This window comes from Anabrus simplex, chromosome 5 (genome assembly GCF_040414725.1).
Source record: "Anabrus simplex isolate iqAnaSimp1 chromosome 5, ASM4041472v1, whole genome shotgun sequence".
Taxonomy (NCBI): Eukaryota; Metazoa; Arthropoda; class Insecta; order Orthoptera; family Tettigoniidae; genus Anabrus; species Anabrus simplex.
Genome location: NC_090269.1, coordinates 120,312,311 through 120,333,670, shown reverse-complemented (window position 1 = coordinate 120,333,670; position 21,360 = coordinate 120,312,311). Strand labels below are relative to the sequence as shown.

The 21,360-nt window shown below is 40.5% G+C and overlaps 1 protein-coding gene across 1 annotated transcript in view; it reads right to left on the bottom strand.

Moving 5' to 3' along the window:
• LOC136873838 (CWF19-like protein 1) overlaps window positions 1–21,360 on the bottom strand; it is a 131,308-nt gene that overhangs the window by 32,821 nt on the left and 77,127 nt on the right. Inside the window, exons 8-10 of the mRNA XM_067147107.2 lie at window positions 11,320–11,387; window positions 6,018–6,133; window positions 4,958–5,102 (exon numbers count right to left, since the gene is read on the bottom strand). Coding sequence (XP_067003208.2) covers window positions 4,958–5,102; window positions 6,018–6,133; window positions 11,320–11,387 — 329 coding nt within the window. The remainder of the gene's footprint in view (window positions 1–4,957; window positions 5,103–6,017; window positions 6,134–11,319; window positions 11,388–21,360) is intronic.

Below are 21,360 nucleotides of genomic sequence, written 5' to 3'. Positions count from 1 at the left end.
GCTGGCAACCAAGAATGAGCTAGCTGGAAAATTTATAATGTCCAATAACGGACCATTTATATTGGTATTATAAATTTGCTCATTCAGGACAAATATTTCAGATTCCCTATGGGAATCAACATCTATATCATAAGAAAAAGTTCCCGAAGGCCAATGTTGTACAGTAAGTAGTGGTGAACTAAGGAGACCAGATGTATCACAGAAGAAGATTGGCCGGTTGAACAAAGAGCTTCAGTGGGTGGCCGAAAGTTCAGGATCACTCTTTGTAGACGGCAAAAGCTGGATCAACGACAGGGACTTCAGCAGAAATGGACTTCAACAGAACCAGCGAGGAGTGGTGAGAGTCGGTGAACTCTTTTCGAGGGTTACCGAGTTCTTTTCCACCCAACCGGATGACGGCACAGAACGGGCAGCCGAATGACAACCTATGACAGGAGCAGATTCGATGCAGCTACAGCGATAACGGGGCCACCAACAGGATATTGTGAGAGGCAGTGATACCGAATCGGGTAAGTTTATTAGATTGTTGCCGGTAAACTTCCACAGTGGAAGTGTTGGTAATAAAATCGCAAAAATTCGAAAACTTAGTTGATGCGAGTGACTCTGATACAATTGTGGGAATGGAACATTGGCTACTGGATAATATATATAATTCAGAAATATTCAGGTCACAATTTCTAACATTTAGATGGGACAGAGGGTCGAAAGGAAGAGGAATTCTCATTTGTGTTAGGTCAGAGCTAAGCAGTACGTTAAAATAGGTTCTCGAGGACTGCGAAATAATTGGGGTGGAGATAAATAATGCATCCAATAAACAAAATATAGTCATTACTGGAGCTCACCAGCCACCAAAGTCAGGTTTAAACATGATCACTCGTCTTTCAGAATTGACATGTGCAAATGTAAGCTACGGGAAAAGAACTATAATTGCAGGGGATCTAAACCTACCATCAGTAAACTGGGCTAGGTCAACTACAGGGGGCCTATTGCAAGAAGCAGTTCATTTATTAGTGTGGCATAATGGCTTTTCCCAAGTCGTACAAAGAAACAAGCACTTTTAGATGTTTTGCTAGTCAAACCAAATGACCAAGTGACGTAACTCAGGGGATTAGTGACCACAGTGCAGTGATACTCGATCCTTCTTGGGAAACTTGCATTACGAGGCATGTGGAGATTCCTAAGCCTATTTGGTGCTATGTGAGGGGAGACTCCGTAGGTTTTCAAAACTATTTGAGGTTGTGCTATAATAATTGGTTAAAGGAGGGCAAGGGGATGGACGATATTTGGGAGAACTTCAAAACCATTTTAAATACGGGACTGAATAAATTAGTTCCCAAAAAGATCATCATCATCATCATCATCATTTCCCTTTATCCAGCTGTAGCCAGGTAGGGGCAAATATGGTTCCTATCCACTTTCTTCGGTCTTTCCACCACTCCTCCTCCAACACTGTGTCCCAGTCCAGGTTTCTTTCTATAATGCTGCGTTGGATGGTATCCTTCCATCTCAATTGTGGTCATCCACGGCCTCTCCTTCCTTGGATGTGCATTTCCATCACCTTTTTTGGCATTCTTTCATCGCTCATTCGCTTTATGTGCCCAAACCATCTTAGTCGGCTTTTCTCTATTCTATCATTCATTTTTTCCACTACAATTTCTTCCCAGATTTTCTCATTCCTTATTTTGTCTCTTCTACTCTTCTGTATCATATTCCTCAAAAACTTCATTTCAGCTGCCTGTATTCGACTCTCATCCTTCTTTGTCATTGTCCAAGTTTCTGCTCCATAAGTTGTTATGGGTACGTAATACATCTTGTACATAGTATCCTTTGCTTCCGTTAGCACATCTTTGTCCCATAACATGTTTCTTACACTACAATAGAAACAACTTCCAGCTTGAATCCTTTTACTAATCTCAGCATCCAGTCGAGCATTCTCCATTAATTCATTCCCCAGGTATTTAAACGTTTCCACTACTTCCAGGGGCTTGCCTGCAAGTCTAATCTGACCTTTCCCTTCTTTCTCCCCTCTAGTCATAACAAGAGTTTTACTCTTTTCTACACTTATTTTCAATCCACATTCTTCAATCTTCCCATTCACCACATTCAACTGTTCTTGAACCTTCCTGTCGTCTTCTCCCCAAATCACAATATCGTCTGCAAATAACATCATGTTCATTTCTCTTCCTCCATATGCTGCTTTTGCTGTTCTCATGATGTCATCCATTACTATTGTAAACAGGATTGGTGATAGAACACTTCCCTGTCTCAGCCCACTAGTTATTTTGAACCAACTTGTCCTGCCAACTTGTGTTTGCATGCAACTACAACATTCCTTATACAATGCCATGATCATTTTTATTAATCCCTGTCCAATTCCTTTTTGCACCAGACTGTCCCAAACTTTCGTCCTGGGGACACTGTCATATGCCTTTTCAATATCAATGAATGTCATCACCATATCATTCCCGTACTCCCAATGCTTTTCCATTAGTTGTCTCATAATGAAAATCGGCTCTATTGTTGACCTTCCACTTCTGAAAATCCTCCACTGACCAGAATTCAAAATGTGAGGACGAAGAATGAATAGGTGGATATGAATTTAAAACAAAACGTGAGGATGAAGAATGAATAGGTGGATAAGAATTTAAAACAATCAAAGGATCCGACCCACAATGTCTTGCATTCACAGCAACTGACGTGAAATAACAGTATTACTGACCAAGGGACTGCATCTATAGCATAATATTGAGTCGATGATTCTTTTAGTCTAAAGGGGTCTAAAATCCAAGTCATCAGCTCCTCATAATGGTACTTATCACTAGGAAAGTAGAACCATGGTATTTGTCATGTTGTGGTACTAATCAAATTAGCGTAGACTTGTGGCATTCCACAGTGTATGGTACTACTCACAGGTAATGAAATAAGCACTTGGTACTTCGCACATTGTGGCGCCATTTACAGGCAACGCAAACCTATGGTGTTCATCACATACGTGTACTAACCACAGGGACCCACAATATCCCCTGGTGTTCCTATTATAGAGGGTACTAATCATAGGCAATCCAGAATCATGGTGTCACTATTAAAGCTGGCTACGCAGTCTGTTGCTACTAATCACAAACCTATTTGGTACCTGACATAGTGGTACTACGCGCAAGTAAAAGCGACCCATGATGTTCACCGCGTGGTGGTACTAATCACAAGTAGTTTCATGGTTCTAATACAATAATACCTTGGGCGCCCCTTTTAGTCGCCTCTTATGATAGAGGACACCGTGGGTATATTCTTCGGCTTGGTTCCCCACCCACAGGGGGTATAAAACTGATCAACAATAACATATTGGCCATTGTTTTGATGTGATTTGTCACTTCTGCTGCCACTCAACTCTGAAAGATGGGATTACTGCTGCATTCCGAGTAAAACAGCATGCCTGAATATTGGCGGAAAGTAGCAGGGGAGTTAGATAACTTTGCAGATTCTATATGATTGTCCCATCAACGTGGGTACTGCAGCTAGTTACGATAATAAAACACATTACCGCCACACCACACCTGTAGACATCCACAAATGCGGCAAGTTTCTTGTTATTTATTTTTATTCTTTCCATCATGGAAATTCTGGCATTATCCGGGCACTTGATAGCATAGCTAACCTAAAAACAGCATCTATAGCATAATACTGAATTGATGATGCTTTTAGTCTAAAGGGGTCCAAAATCCAAGTCATCAGCCCCTCATATTGGTGCTTATCACTAGGTAAATCCTGATGTGATAAATGTAGAGAACAAGCATGAAGTATACTTTAAAATAAAGTTTTCAGTTGGCACGCTTTCTACAACACGACTTTATTCAGAAGGGATGGTTTCTGCTACACATACACCAACTGGGAAAAACAGAGAACATCTCCAGAAACCATATGCGAATAAATTCTAACAGTTTCAACTCTATAGTCTGGAACAAAACTACGGTATTTTTTAAAGTTTCAAAAATACATTATTTCGAATGCTCTTAATGGCAGTGCATGGCAGTGAAGATGACATCATCTGGAATGACGACACGCCGGTAGAAGTGAAGTTGGCGGCACTAGACGACGATAATTCAAATGAAACTGGTGATCAGGTTTACTCTGCGGTAGGCCTACTGCTCAAATGACAAGAGGCAAATAACTGGCCATTAAGCTCTTTTGTATAATACGATAATACAATACTCTTATCCCCTTTTTCTAAGGGGTCGAGTATGAAGTGAGATGAAACTTTGTAGCGAGTTTTTTGTGTTTTTAAATTTAGAAATACTGCCTTCCAATGAAAACAGCCAGTAAAACTCGGAATACATTCATTGGTTTGTTAAAGAATAGTGTAGAATGTTTACACGTACAATTTATAGCCTAAAAGTTGTGTTCACTGCACAAAAATTTGAGGTTATCGCATATTGGAACACACACCTCTCCCCACATAGTTTGGATGTAAAAGTGAAAAGGAAAAAAAGTGTGGGTCTACTACCTGAGTAAATATAGTATTATCAAGCCTAGCTGGACACAAGCCGTATGCTGCTCTCTTGGGGATTCCCGCAGCCTATGAGCAGAAGTTTGAAGTCTTAAACTATACTCCACCGGGCAAGTTGACTGTGCGGTTAGGGGCACGCGGCTGTGAGCTTGCATCCGGAAGATAGTGGGTTCGAATCCCACTTCCAGCAGCCCTGAAGATGGTTTTCCGTGGTTTCCCATTTTCACACCAGGCAAATGCTGGAGCTGTACCTTAATTAAGGCCATGGCCGCTTCCTTCCAACGCCTAGGCCTTTCCTGGTGCGACATAAAGCAAAAAAAAAAAAAAAGATATATACACTCCCTGTAATGGCAGTCTATTTAGATCCCTGTTAATAAAATTCTATCTCAACATTAGCATAAAAATCATGCAATTTTCCCAGTCAATGGAAGATTAAATGATTATAAGAAAATATACCTGAAAAATATCCTTCAGTTGGCCAGCACTACGTGAACTTACAGGAACGGCTTGTATTTGCAGATGAGAAGTCTTATAATTTCTCTCAAAGAAAACGGGTACCATCTCAAATGTTCTATAAAACTTTTTCAAAGCATCCTGGAATCTGTAATCTGTTAAAGAAAACTCAGACACACACCCAAACATTTTAATTAATCGTCTCTTCATAATACTGGTTTTATTTCTAACTATGAACTTAAATCTAACAGTCTATATCCAGCAAGATAGCTGTAATGTCATAATAAATCAAACTGGCTCTCTTGGTACAAAACCCTGTCTTGAGAGGATTTCTATAAATCCAATGGCTCTGTGTCATCACCAGCTGCTGCAAGCCTGTATTTCATACATGTTTAATAGCGCTTCAGTTCGTTAGTTAAAATGATAAAATGGAGTCCCTCCAGTGACCCTCGCACTAGTACAGAGTTTCTCAGTGGAAAAAAAAAAACAGATCTGCTTCATTGCTGTTGTGAAATGAAATGTTAAAGTAAAACAAAATTTTATAAGCATTAACTACAAACCTTCCTTGGCATCACTGTCATGGTAACATAACAATTTTGTTATAAAATGACTACTGCACATGAAGTATATATAAAACAGAGAGCTGTGATTGAATTTCTTTTTGTGGAATAGGAGACGTTGGGCAAAGCGAGACTGTCAGATCTTCAGCTACCAGGATGGCCACATGCAGCTGTAACATTGGCGACTGTTCAACGTGCAGACAGGCTTATCTGGGGCGTCACATGGGTAAGAAGGCTATTCAAAGGTTTATTTGAAATGGAATCCCTAGGTACCTAACTGACCTCAATAAGGAACAAGGGAGGACCATTTGCTGCAGAGTTGCTTGAACATCACGAGGCTGACAATTTCTTAGCCCTGGCATTTGCTTGGTGTGAAAAGTGAGGAAATCATGGAAAACTGCCAATGATGAGGTTTCAACGTGAGTCCTGAAAGCAAGCAACTACACATACAGGTACATTTCAGTTTTCACTCAATTGTCTTGGGACAAGTTGACAAAGGATACTGTTTTATCTCGTCCATAATACTCTCTGGAACACATGACAAAGCTTGATGGTGTACCACAGGCAAGATGAGTACATGATCAGGAAGCAAACCTCCTTTAGCCAATGCCAAATAAACCTATAAAAAAGAAAGAAATGCATTAAATACATTCCAGCTGTATACAATCATATGATTGGATGTTCTAGTTTTCCCTTAGTGACAAATTTGCTTGATGAACTTTAAACTGATTCTATGGAAAACAACGAGTACTGCCTCCCTATTCTCAAGCATGATCATTCCCACAACATTGCCTTGACAAGTATTTCACTGTTGAGCTTCTCAAAAGATTACCTGCCTACTTTTTTCTGAACTGAGTTAGAGAATATTAAATTGTATTACAGCGCTTTCTTAAATCCAAAGCAGAACCAGATCTGAAAGCAAAGTAACATCTTGTTCACCTCATTTTACCTCTCCTTCTGAGAAATATCCAACCAAACTAAGAAACAAACAGAGGAAGACTAACTTTCCTATGCAATGATATTATAAACCTTTACATCATAGAATAAAATAACAACATTAACAAAAATTCAAAATGTTGCTTTCCATCAGTATGAAAGGAAGCTGAAATGGTAAGACATTTTTACATTTGTGCGTCATGTGTTCAAAGTCTCTTTACACCAGACTTTCATTATGATAATGATATTTTAACACTGAAAGACCAAGCTCAGAAGGATGCTTAGAAGGATCATCATTCGCCAAGTACAAAAAGCAAGCATATCACCTCACCATGACTTAGGTAAACACCTACGTAAGTTGCTGGCCTAGTCTGATACAGTTCTCCATATTACTCTATCCCGGGCATATCTTGTCATCATTTTATATACATCCATTTTATCTGTTTGTCATACCTATTCCTTGGTCTCCCTCAGCCACTTTTATCCCATATTTCTTCTTCCTAAGCAAAACAAACAAGTCCTGAGTGTCTCAGAACATAACCAACCTATCTCTCTTGTCAGTCAAGTCACCAAATTACTCTCTTCAATACCTCTTCGTTTCTGATATGACTGACCCAACTCACGTTAAGCATTCTTCCATAATACCACATTTCGTAGGCTTCTGTACACTTTTTTTCTGAAGTCCTGACAAACATTTTCAGAAATGACAGTCAGACATGTATATCTGTGTTCAGAGCAGAGTGAGCAGACATTCTTTTTCAAAAAGGGCTTTATTAGGAAAGGTTTCACCTTCATATACTCTACATGCATACATTATAAGAATCACTACTTCAAGTTCCTGAGACTTTTCCCCACCTCTAGCTTTTGAGCACAATTTTTATCATATCAATATCAATGTACAACTGTTATGTATTCCGAGTACTTACTACTACTACTAGTAGTAATAAATAATAATGTTATTTGCTTCACGTCCCACTAACTACATTTATGGTTTTTGGAGACACCAAGGTGCTGAAATGTTATCCCGCAAGAGTTCTTTTACATGCCAGTAAATCTACCGACATGAGCCTGACATATCTGAGCACCTTCAAATACCACCGGACTGAGCCAGGATCGAACCTGTCAGGTTGTGGTCAGAAGGCCACTGCCTCAATCGTCTGAGCTACTCAGCCCAGCACTACTACTAGTGTTCGGCATGGAGTCTCCACCATTATGTTCTGATGTCCATGTCTGTATGCTGTATTCCCAGACACAATGTGTGTCTACTCAGTGTTACGAAGAGAGGTGTTTTTTAGCTCCTACTGCAGACATCAGCGAGGATTCTTGACCTCAACCTCTACATCAACTTACTTACAACCTCTTTACTTTTCATCAATGCACAGAATTAGAATCACAACAATTATAAGCATGAGGGGTTTTGTTTCATTTATATTACTTCCTTTGTTGCATTTGTTTACAGGTGAAAAAGTTGATACTGCATAAGCCAGTTCAATTACAATCATAATATAAAAAACCAAGGAACTGTCTGCTTCAAAACAGAAGTACGCTGACATACCTGCCACAAAAACTGAAACTCCTATTTCCACCTGTAGAAACACTTGCTCTCTAATGAGCAATTCATTGATGAGAGGGTACATTTGTCATTTTCTCAATCATATGAGAACTCATTTTACTCATATAAATTTGCAGCATCTTATCCTACAAATTCATTTCCCATATATATTCTTCCAATTATTCATCTGAGAAAGCATTCACATGCTGTAGCACACAAAATAACATAAATAATATGTATTGAAACTTGCTGAACTCAATAGCCCAATATTGGCTTAACAGAGCTTCACCACAGATTATAAATAGCATGGCTCGTGGTTTCTTTTACAAGAGTCACCTTTAATTCATGCAGTAATTCATCAATGTTACAGCTGCTATAATGTAAGCTGGTAAAAAGATCTACAAATATTTACTCCTGTTAATAAATAGCATGGATATATAATATTTGATAAAGTAAAACATATTTATTATATATTCATCTTGTCAGATGATATCTGGCTCTTCTTGGTATACAGTGTAATTACTACTACGTCAAAAGCAGTATCATTTAAAAAATTTATGACAACTCATTTCACTTGAAAAGTCAAAATTTTGCCTGGATATAACACATTACCGGTATGTAAAACTAATATATACATACATTGCATATATACATACATCTTCATTATTGGCTATTATGACTTTCAACATTCAATCTGCAAGCCTCTGTGAATTAACTAAATTCCCCCACAATCCTCATTTGTAACAAGCTCTGTGGCCTCATTTAGTTCCATACCCCTTACCTTTAAATCATTAGATACTGGGTCTAGCCATCGTCGTCTTGCTCTCCCTCTACTTCTTACCCACCATGACCGAGTCCATTATTCTTCTAGGTAACATATCCTCCTCTCTTTGCTTCACATGACACCATCACCGAAACCGGTTTATGCGCACAACTTCATCAACTGAGTTCATCCCTAACTTAGCCTTTACCTCCTCATTCTGAGTACCTTTCCGACACTGTTTTCACTTGTTTGTACCAGTGATCACTCCTGCTACTTTCAAGTCTTTTACATCTAACATATGAATAAGATACCCAGTGTCCACCCAGCTTTCACTCCTGTAAAGCAAAGTTGATCTGAAAACAGACCGTTGAAAAAATGGTTTCCTCCGGTTCTTACAAAATACTGTTGATCGCAACTGTGAGCACACTGCATTAGCTTCACTGCAGCTTGATTCAATCTCACTTACTACACTAACATCCTGCGAGAATGCACATTGTAAATACTTGAAATGGTCTACCTGTTTCTGCTCTGTATTCCCTACCAGATTTTCAATTCTATTTGGTTTCTTCCCGAATGAAACCACTTTAATCTTGGGAGGCTTATTTTCATATCATACTCACTGCACCTATTTTCAAGTTCCAAGATATCAGACTGCAGGTTTTCAGCACAATCTGCCATTAAGACCAAGTCGTCGGCATAGGCTGCTTACTACATTTACACCTAACCGAATCCCTCCCTGTTGCTTTATACCTTACCGTATTGGCTGTTGCAATAGTTTACAATGGTCAGAACCATGAATAAGTTGGCTGAAAAATTTATAATGTCCAATAACGGACCATTATATTGGTATTACTTATGGAACGCACATTGTAATTCTCCTCCAACAAATAAATTTACTCATATCATTCATTTACAGGCCTAACAGAAATGATGTTGTATGCAATAGTATTCCTGAAGAACAGACCTACCCCACATTCTGCTTTTCCCTTTTTAACACCTGTTAAGATCACTTTATTATCTCCTATCTCTTCCCCGTTATCTCCGCCTTACTCAAATTTAATTAACTCCTAACACATCTAGATGAATCCATTTTGCTGAATCAGCCAGTTCTACTTACTTCCTTCCAAAAGCCCCTTTAATATTACGAGCTCCCATCGAATTCCACATTGTTCGCCAAGTTGTTTCCAAGGAGTCCCTCGCCTGTCAAATGGAGGTGGGACTCCGTAACTCCCATAGGTCCGAGGCTTGTTTAAAACATTCAGAGTTCGGTAAATTCTGTGAAGCAGAATGCTACCCTACTTACACATAGTCCCAGTGGGAACCTTTCCTCTAACGGGTTAAGGACCACGGTGTTTGTATAGTCCTAGCCGCCTGAGCAAAATGAGGGCCACGACTCAGAATATGTTTAAGAAGCTCACTTCTATTTCATAGCAACTGATATCCTGACTCTCAGGACCACTTCCTCGGCCTCTCAGCCGTCGCCCATAGTTCACAAACTAGAATGTGACTACAGTAACCCACCTTGGAAAACCAAACCCCATGGCATAACAGCCCCGAAGGGCCTTAGCGTACCAAGCGACCGCTGCTCAGCCCGAAGGCCTGTAGATTACGAGGTGTCATGTGGTCAGCACGACAAATGCTCAGGGCCATTATTCTTGGCTGTCTAGACCGGGGCCACCACCTCACCATCAGATAGCTCCTAAATTGTAAGCACGTAGGCTGAGTGGACCTCGAACCAGCCCTCCAAACCCTACATCGCAGAGCCGAAACACGTAAAATTCATAATACTAAGAAAAGGCTGGATTTCATCCTAGTGTTAAAGAGGTTTAACCTCAAGGTTACTGACCAAATTTACAGGCTTCAATCCTACAGAGGAAGCCTACGTAATATTTCCTAATACAACCATAGGAACACGACACATTAGAGGGAAACAATGCGACTCATTTTACTTTTCTTGTGACCATACTGAAACGTAGAAGAGGTAGTAATACAGGGCATTCAGAACCTAGCGCCAAGCATGCAGCACTGGACCTGGAATCCGGTTCAGCTGGCATCTAGCGGTCAACCGAAAAGGCGAGTGGTTTCAAAGCCAAGCTGTTACATACCATCTGTTAATTGCAATTGAGTGGGTTTATATGAACATGCCAGACATGCAATAACAGTGATGCGATACACCAGACAGTAGTGGATATTTCTCATGTAATGTGAGCGTGGATGGAACAGAATCTGAAAAAAATCGATCCAGTGGTTCTCCCAAGAATTGGCATGGCTATAAGTTCTGCCTGTAAGGGCCTTAAAATGATCAAACAGGTATGAATAAACTTCAATAAAATAAGTTTTCAGTCAGGCAGCTATAGCTGCAGTCTCAGAGAGGCTGCCTGCTGTCTGCCAGGCAGCAGAGGCCGGGCCCAGTGGAGCATGCATGGCGCTAGGTTCTGAACACCCTGTACCACTTTTATACCAAAGTGGAAGAACAAAAAATCTGCACGTGATACCTTCAAGCACGTTAAATGGTGTATTAAAAAACATTACTCTGAATAAAGATAAGATTTACCTCAGTTCCAATGGTAATGATGAGATGTTTTTCAACTTCTGGACTAGCCAAGCAAAACCAACAGGTTCCTAAAATGAAGAAGAAACAACATTAAAAACCCAAAACAATATTAAGAAAGTAAAGTTCCCTGAAATACAGAAAAATGGTACATTATCAGATCATTCACCACTCACTTACATATAAACCGAACAAAACTGGTACAGTGATTAGTTACTACAACATAAGAAACATACATTAAACAAAGAAAACTCATTGCTTCATGTACCACCCTCTTTTGTAAGTAGAATCAGGACTAGTCACCGAGCTCAATAGCCGCAGCCGCTTAATTGCGGCCAGTATCCAGTATTCGGGAGATAGTGGGTTCGAACTCCACTGTCGGCAGCCCCAAAGATGGTTTTCTGTGGTTTCCCATTTTCACACCTTAACCTGGATCCGCCCAGCGTGCCATATATGGCACGGCAAACTGCACCGTTTTCTTGGACTCTTATTATTGAAAGCTGGGTGGACTCAGGATATCTTATTCATAAGTTAGAAGTAACAGACATGAAAGTAGCAAGAATGATTGCTGGTACAAACAGGTGGGAACAATGGCAGGAGGGTAGTCGGAAAGAGGAGATAAAAGCTAATTTAGGAATGAACTCGATGGATGAAGCTGTACGCATAAACCGGCTTCGGAGGTGGGGTCATGTGAGTGAATGGAGGAGGATAGGTTACCTAGGAGAATAATGGACTCTGCTATGGAGGGTAAGAGAAGTAGAGGGAGACCAAGACGACGATGGTTAGACTCGGTTTCTAACGAGTTAAAGAGGTATAGAACTAAATGAGGCCACAACACTAGTTGCAAACTGAGGATTGTGGCGACGTTTAGTAAATTCACAGAGGCTTGCAGACTGAATGGTGAAAGGCATAACAGTCTATAATGATAATGTATGTATGTATGTATGTATGTATGTATGTATGTCTGTTATCATTGAAACCGCGCGCACTGTATTGTTTACTATGGTATTGTCGTCCCGCCTAACATCTTAAGCGGTTTGTTTTAGTATACCGTGCTCATTTGTACGGCATAGCGACATATAAAGAAGTCTTGTTTGAAATAAGTAAGGGCTGGTTTACACGGGTAGAGTAGCGAGGCGAGTAGAGTAGATAGTAGAGTAGCCACGTTACTCTACTCTACCACTGTCTGGTAGAGTTAACACTTGTATCGTTCATACGGGAGTAGAGTCATAGAGTACAGTAGAGTAGTAGCACCATGTCAAGACGCAAGCACATCGTAATGAAGAGTTTAAAGACATTTGCAAACATATTAATGCAAGAGGTTAGTGAAGCATTAGAAGAAGCAAATGAGGAAAGAAGGGAATGGGTAAGAGGCTGGCTTAGGAGATATACTCTCGGGGCATCAACATTCATTCTGAGAGAACTTGCGACAGAGTATAAAGAAGAATACAGAAAGTGTACGAGATCGAAGCCTGATAACTTCCAGACACTGTTAGATGCTATAACACCGCAAATTCAAAGACACAACACAGTGATGAGAAATGCAATAACACCGAGATTTAAGCCTGAGGTGACTGAAGTTCTTGGCCAATGATAATAGCCATCAGTCCACTGTAAATCACGCTGGCATAGCCCTAATTTGTAGTAGCTTCTTTGCCATAAATACCCCAATTACTGATCTATTTATATACCGGTAATTCGTTTGTTTGTTGCTTATACGGCCCAGGTGTAGAGATAAGTTTCAAGATCTGACATTGTACTGTAAACAATAATTATTTTAGATATTCTAAGCAAAATATGAAAATTATTCTATTTGTTGCGGACATTACTGTTATTGCTTAAAATTAATGGCATTGTCAAGTGATACGAGGTAGAAGATCCCTATGTATGTTATTAATATGATTAAAGTACACAGTCCCGCATCATTGTCTAACTTAAACACGTCGAGACACATGATGAACACGCTGTGTAACACTGAAACTTGAGAAACCTTCATCTAAAGGGACAATCCAGCTGACACTTGTTTATATTTGTTGTTGCATCTTCGAAACTATCATAGGTTTAGGTATTTTTAAAATCCTTCTTCCATCGAAATGAGGGAGGTCTGTTCTCCATTATAGGACAATACACCTGCATTTGTTTGACCTCCAAAGGTGCACCTCCCCTTAATATCACTGAGCTATAATGTTACGTCGTGGCTTTTAATATTCTTCTTTCTTTCTTAATCTGTTCACCCCCCAGGGTTGATTTTTCCCTCGGACTCAGCGAAAGACCCACCTCTACCGCCTCAAGGGCAGTGTCCTGGAGCATGAGAGATTGGATTGGGGGATACAACTGGTGAGGATGAACAGTACCTTGCCCAGGTGGTGTCACCTTCTATGCTGAACAGGGACCCTTGTGGGGGATGGGAAGATTGGAAGGGATAGACAAGGAAGAGGGAAGGACGAGGCCGTGGCCTTAAGTTAGGTACCATCTCGGCATTTGCCCGGAGGAGAAGCGGGAAACCACGGAAAACCACTTCCAGGATGGCTGAGGTGGGAATCGAACCCACATCTACTAAGTTGACCTCCCGAGGCTGAGTGGACCCCGTTCCAGCCCTCGTACTACTTTTCAAATATCGTGGCAGAGTCGGGAATCGAACCCGGGCCTCCGGGGGTGGCAGCTAATCACACTAACCACACCAGAGGCAGGCGGCTTTCAGTATTACCTTGCAAATTATACTTTATTAAACCACTTAAGAGAGGGAGTGTAGATGTCGACGGCACCACCTCCAGACTTCTTGAATTTACGAATTTTCGTTAGTTCTTGGTTGTAGGTACATCATACTTTTAAAAAAATTCTGTTTAAGTTCCATAAAACCAAAACCCTCTTTACCCATTTTCGTAATCAAGTCCTCTTCCGCCGCCCGTCTCATATTTTAGTTTCTGTAAATAATGCTGTTTATGTTCCATAAACATTCTTTTTTCACTGTCAGTTCTACAAATTTACATGTTTCTTCTTTTGTACACTTGATTTTTCCACCAAATAAACGCACAAAAATGCTCAGTTTACTCAGCGGAATACCGTCAGTACACACATGGAATAGGTGAATGACGCGCCAACTGAAAAATCGAGCGTTCTCGGCCTTCTCCACCAGCTCTCGGAGCTCGGTTCCGGTGGAGGGAGTAGGATAGTGGTTGAGTTACTTTACCACGGCGGAAACCCACTCTACTCTACTGCGTACTAGCTACTCTACTCTACTTGCTACTATCCCAGTCGTTTACACGATGCTAGTAGCTCTACTATCCACTCTACTCGCCTCGCTACTCTACCCGTGTAAACCAGCCCTAATTCCTGATTTACTTCTATAGTTATTTATATGGACCCTGTTGTGCTATATTTTTCTCTAAGGCGCTTATATGTATGGGGATTAGCTAAGATATGCCTTGGTTATGATTGGTCTCCTTTCATTTGAAGTAGTTGGTGGTACTTATCTGGCACGCTGGGCAGAAGTGATGTCTTTCTGCCCGGCACAACTCAGCCTATAATTGTTATAGTTCTGATGTCACTTTCCGTTCATTTCATTCTTCTTTATAAACCTAGCAACGCATAATATGTAGGCTGTAAGTTATGCGTTTTAATTCAACAATTTTTAATCACACAGAGTAAAAGTTCCACATAAAATTGACACTACATTGTGATTTTCTTGTTGAATTGTATCTTTTATGCAGTTATTCATCCCGTATTTTCATGTGCTTTACATTTGTGGGTTCATACATTTTCTAAGAGAATTTCATTACGAGAAGTACTCGACACGATGAAAAATGATGAGCTATTCGACGTAGAAAAGGTATTCATCGAGCCTCCAGATGCTGCAGTTTTGTCGGATGATGACAGCAGGGATGAAGATGGAGATGGCTTTGCGACAATTTACCTGGTAGCCGGCTTCGAGCAAACGGAGAAAAAAGTGGTGATGGGCAATATTTGCCTGGATTGTCGATATAGGAATGCATAATGTATGGCAGCTGAAACCCATGTCTTGAGAAGGCTTTTCTCACCTTGATTTTCAACGAGCAATTGTCCAGGTTTATCTCTCACGCTACCAAAATGCTCAAATGATCAGCAGATCTCATTGTTTTGGACATAATGCAGTGCAGGAACTTCGGTACAATGGAATGCATCACTGGCCTTCTACAATTCCAGGAGCGAAGAGAAAATTGGCTTGCTAGGCCTAGAACCCAGTGTACCAAGTGCAATGTAGGTTTATGTGTAGACTGTTTTACTGATTATCATAGGCACAAAGGTAGTGTGTACTTGCCTTTCAGAACATTACCGTTAGTGCTGTACTCACATGAACAGGTGACTTATCTCTGTACATACCGCTACTATAATTCCTCATACAGACTTTCTGATTGCCTCAAGATGTAATAAGTGATTTGGGTAGCTTGTGAGATTTTAGCATTATTATTTAAAATATAAATTCATTTCCTCACACAGTTAACAACTCAGGTCATTTAAACCCCCCTATAAAATCATCCCTAGCACCAAAAATCAAACATCTAGGTATTTTTAATAGTTCTGGAACAACATTACTTTTGTAATATACTCAAATATTGAAGAAAAGCTTGTATACTGATGATTTACAAAGGAAAGTACTGGATAAAAGCGTATCTGTAAGCCAAATGCAGAATAACATCCAAATTCCCATTTGTGAAACAAAAGACAGCACTACCGCCCAACGTGCCCTATATGGCATGGGCCTTTTCTCAGAAGTTACATGTCGAATAAATAAAATTAAACCTTTTCCGGGATCTCCATATGCACATTATGCAACACTGAAAGTTACAAGATGATACTCAAAAAATAAAATCTTAGGCGAATCGAGGTTAATTAAGGCCTCTTCATTCCCACTCCTAGCTCTTTCCTCCATCATCGCCATAAAACCTGTGTCGGTGTGAAGTAAAGCAACTTGCAAAAAAGACTAGTCGCTAGTAGTGACGAATAATTAGGATTAAAGGCTTAACGTAAAGATCAACAGCCAATTAAGATTGAGGACAATTTAACACATTCTACCAGAAAATAAATTTTGTTAAAATTAGTGAACAGTGACAAGCTAGAGTATTATACGTCAAAGGCTTTAACAGTACTTTTATTATCATCATCTTAGAATGAATGAATGATTGAATGAAATTACAAATAAGCATCAGTCAATTTTTTTAACAACACACACTTACATATCTACGTGACCCAAAGCTTGTCAACTTACTCAGTCATTAATATAAGAGGTAATTTACAACTAGTTAGTCAAACGATCACAGGAACATATTTCATTGCACAAACAGTTTGTGTGACTGCTCTACAGCCTAATTGCAGATGTTATGAAGATGCTCCATTTTGTATGAAACTTGACTCGCCTGTTATTCACACTCTTAATAGAAAGTCTGTATAATGTGCCTAATAAATTAACCAGCAACAGAACTTTATTCATAGGGGATAAATATGAAATGACAGACATACAGCAATATAAACTCAACTCGTCAAGAGTTAAGTGAACTGCCCAGTTTGATACACCAATACCACGTGCTATAATCTGTATACTGCATCTGGATTGTTTTCCATGACTGCAAAAATAACTTCCTTCACATTTAAGATTGGATGTGGTCTCCTACCCTCTTGCCTTTCAGTGCAAGGACCTGTATATGGTATATTGTAAATATGAGTTGCTACTCCAAAAAACATTCTTTGGACATTTTGCCCAAGCATGCCACAAAGGCACTGAATGGGATTGAGCTCTGGACTACATACTAACCCCTCAAAAAAGAATTCCAACATACTGTACAATGAACAACATGGGGGTGGGCGTTATAGTGCATCGGTCTGAAGTTTTTGCCAACAAATGAAGTGAAGGGGAACACACACTTTGTTGGCATCTCTTCAATGCACTGGTGTGCATTTTGGGCAGCTCCAACAACGATGACAAGCTCCACCGCCTGAAATCATAATGAGCGCCTCCAAATGGCGTCCTGAGATATTTTAGAGTGTATAACGTGGGAATATGGAAAAGATCTGGTGATGGTATTCCTTGATCTAGAGAAGCATACAATAGTGTTAACAGAGAAAAGGTGTGGGGAAAACCTGGAAAGAAAAGGATGTGGAAGGCAATCAAGGGAACTACTGAAAGCAAGGTGTAAGAATTGATCCAGTTGTGTCCAGACTCCAGCAGGGAGAACAGACTGGTTTAGAAACCAAACTGGTCTATGACAGGGAAGTGTATTGGCTCCACTTATGTTTATAATGGTTATGGATGAAATTCTAAAGGAAACGAAGGCATGATATGGAGGGGATATGAAAATATTGTTGTTTGCATATGACATAGTGATCTGGGGAATCAACAATACAGAAGTGCAAATCCAACAACAATAGAGGCTTTAAATGACAATATTGAGAAATATGGCATGAAAATCAGAGTGAAGAAGAGCAAAACAGTGGTGATGACAAGAGGAGAAAAAAAGGAAAAGGAATCGTTAGTATCAGGAGAAAAAACTCTGAGGTTGTCAAATACTACAAATATTTGGGAAGTGAAGTAATACAAGATGCAAGGTGAGATAAGGAGATCAGAAGAGTACAAGCAGGGAAACACGTTCTACCAAAATGTAAGGAACCTGATGTGGAACAAAGAAGTTCCTATGAAATGTAAAGAGATAATGTACAAGATGTACTACACCCCTATATAAACGTAAGCATCAGACTTGAACTTTGACAGCAAGAAATGAGAGTAAAATTCAGGCCAGTGAAATGAAGTTCCTGAGGAGTATGGTAGGGAAGAGAAGGAGAAAGAGAATTTAAAAAATGTTGAGGCCAGAAAAGAGATAGGGGTAGAAAAATTGAGTGATAGGAGAAGAATAAATTGAGACGGTTTGGACATATGAGGATGGAGGAGGAAAGGATACCAAAAACAAGTGTTGGAGGCTAAGATAGAAGGAAAGAGGGCAAGAGGAAGGCCCAGAGCAAGATGGATGGACTCTGTCAAGAACAGTATAAGAAAAAGACGACTGGACTGGAATACTATTACTGAGGAGGAGTGGTGGAAGGAGACCAACGGTGGAAAACTACCATCATCACCCCTCCTGCCTTCTGAATACTTCAAATTAGTTCCAAGGGGAAATGAAAATGATGATGAATATTTGACTTAGAAATAAAAAGACAACTGATGGCTCCAGACAAAACGTAAACAACCGGATAAATTAGAGACACGTGATTGTTGAAATTGCCGGCCCCGCTGTGGAGGGGTAGCGTATCTGCCTCTTACCCGGAGGCCTTGGGTTCGATTTCTGGCCAGGTCAGGGACTTTTACCTGCATCTGAGGGCTGGTTCGAGGTCCACTCAGCCTACGTGATTACAATTGAGGAGCTATCTGATGGTGAGATAGCGGCCCGGTCTAGAAAGCCAAGAAAAACGGCCGAGAGGATCCATTGTGCCGACCACACAACACCTTGTAATGTGTAGGCCTTCAGGCTGAGCAGCGGTCGCTTATTAGGCCATGGCCATTCTGGGCTGTTGCGCCATGGGGGGATTGTTGAAATTGTCACTGCCTTTGGGATAAATTAAAGACATGCAACTGTCGAACTTATCACTCCCTTCTGAATAATACTTCGAATTAGTTCCAAGGGGAATAATAGCAAGTAAAATGAGCATCAAGAAACCACTAAGCAAAAGGCATTTGTATACTATATAACTTATCAATCACTTAATGTTGTTTCCTCACCATAATCTAATGCACTGAACAGAAGGAGACATTAGGCACAATAAAACTGTTAAAAGATTAAATGCTTAGATATGTACCCCCTTCACTAGTTGTAACTGAGAACCATGCAAGCAGCTGCGAGGCTGTACTTTCCATCAGAGCGCATACTATGCTCCCTTACCTGCCTGAGCTGGAGTCCTGCTCAATGAGTTGGAGACCTGCTCAATGAGCTGAATTGCGGCCATCTTTGCTACAGCAGGTAACCCTGACCAGTTGTATACCTGTATACAGGTTGTATACAGTAGAACCTTGATGTGTCGTCCCCGGAACTGTCATTTTCCCGTATTCATCATTCAATTTATCCTGTCCTAAAAATGTTCCACATAAACCAATGTTAAATTTCCCCGCATCTGTCGTTCTTCAAACTATCGTTTTATCGCACTGATCATCAAAAAAAATATTTGTCCTCCGCCACAATTTTTCCGCATTGATAGATCATATGTAAGAAAAATATATGTAAAAGTGTTTTGAATTTAAAGAGACAGCTCAATACTCTAGCACAGGCCTATAATTGTAATCTATCAGGCCTATAATAGCGGCAACCTGTTACGTGAGAATGTATGAGCGATTCCGAGTTGCTAGTCTTGAGCAAGGATCTTGTAGGCTGGAATGCTGTTCACAAGTTATTCACGTGCAACCTCGTTACGAGCCTTATGATGCCAACGTTTCCCCTCAACCCACTAACCGACCCCTAGAAGTATTCTTATTTACAATAATTAAAAGAGAGACACTGTTGAACTCAAATTTGCCATCATTTTCTGTGTTGCTATTGGCTGGCTAGGGCTGCCGCCTTAGTTGAACATAAGAAAATCGCACTTTAAAATAGTCATGGTGTGCGGCGGATATGTTTTAATTAGTCATAGGGTGATTAATCGCATAGTACCTTGTGGCGTGTGTGGTATGCTAGAGGCATGTTGACAGCTTTGTTGCCCCTTGCCCAATTGTCTTGTTATAAGCCGGAGCTAACCAAGCCAGACCAATAATATTTTCACTAACCTGGTCTTTTAACTAGTGCCTAAGTTGGCAGCCTTGCATAATCTACTGTGACATCGTCTGAGACACGTTGAAATTCTAACCTCTGTGACATCGTCCAAGCGCCGCCGTGTTGGTTCTCTACCATATCGCTTGCGAAGGGTCTACTGAATCTTTATCAAAATACATGTTATCTCCTCAATGTCCATGTACATCATTAATTTGCAATATGAGAACTGACCTTAAAAGTTTTCAGTTATTACAAGATGTAAAGCAAAGTGAAAAGAAACGGCGAAAAAGTCATTTATTTTCATCACGTATATAATGGTTACACAGGTAATTTTCATCACGTATATCATGGTTGCACAGGTACGGACCCCCTTAGAGGCACCCCTGCCTATGTGAGTCCCAGAGCACACTGAGCCGGTGTGTAACATCTGATAAAGGGTCCCAGCTCAGGGTAACGAGTGAAAACCTCAATGGCAGCAAAGACGGAGAATATGATTCAGTATGGTGGAGCTGGCGGAGGAGGCAACCCATTCCTCTGGGGTTACAACAGATGGAACCCACTGCCTTGTGGGATGAGGAGGGATCCTCAAAGGCTAAGGGAGTAAACCCCAAAAGAAAATCCTCAATTACATTAGCCCTAGCAAGCCAGTAAAAGAGCTTATTTTTAGTTGCTTTCAAAACACATAAGAGCCTCGGAACGCATTTATCAAATAAATTAAGATGCCAGCCTGAGCAGAGTCATGTCAGGGATGATGGTTTATGGCCTGATAATAGACAGGGTCTTGCAAATGTCCTGGAGGAGACTATCATGGATTGGGACCATCAACTTACTCAGTCTCACAGGAAAATCTGAAGAACTAGTGGACCTCATGGAAAGGAGGAAATTAATGATACTGGGGCTGAGTGAAACCAAATGGAGAGGGAAAGGAATGAAGAAATTAAGAAAACAGTATACATTGTATTGGCATGGAAATGACAAAGAAATGAAGAATAGTGTTGGTTTCATCATGAGTAAAGATCTAGGAGGAGTCGCTGACATTCAGTATGTTAGTGAGAGAATAATAAAGGTGACTGTGCATTTACGGTCTGACTCCATGGCTAAGCGGTTAGCATGCTGACTTTTGGTCACAGGGGTCCCGATTCCTGGCAGGATCGGGAATTTTAACCATCATTGATTGATTTCGTTGGCACGGGGGCTGGGTGTGTGTCGTCTTCATCATTTCATCTTCATCACGACGCACAGGTCGCCTACGGGCGTCAAATCAAAAGACCTGTCCCTG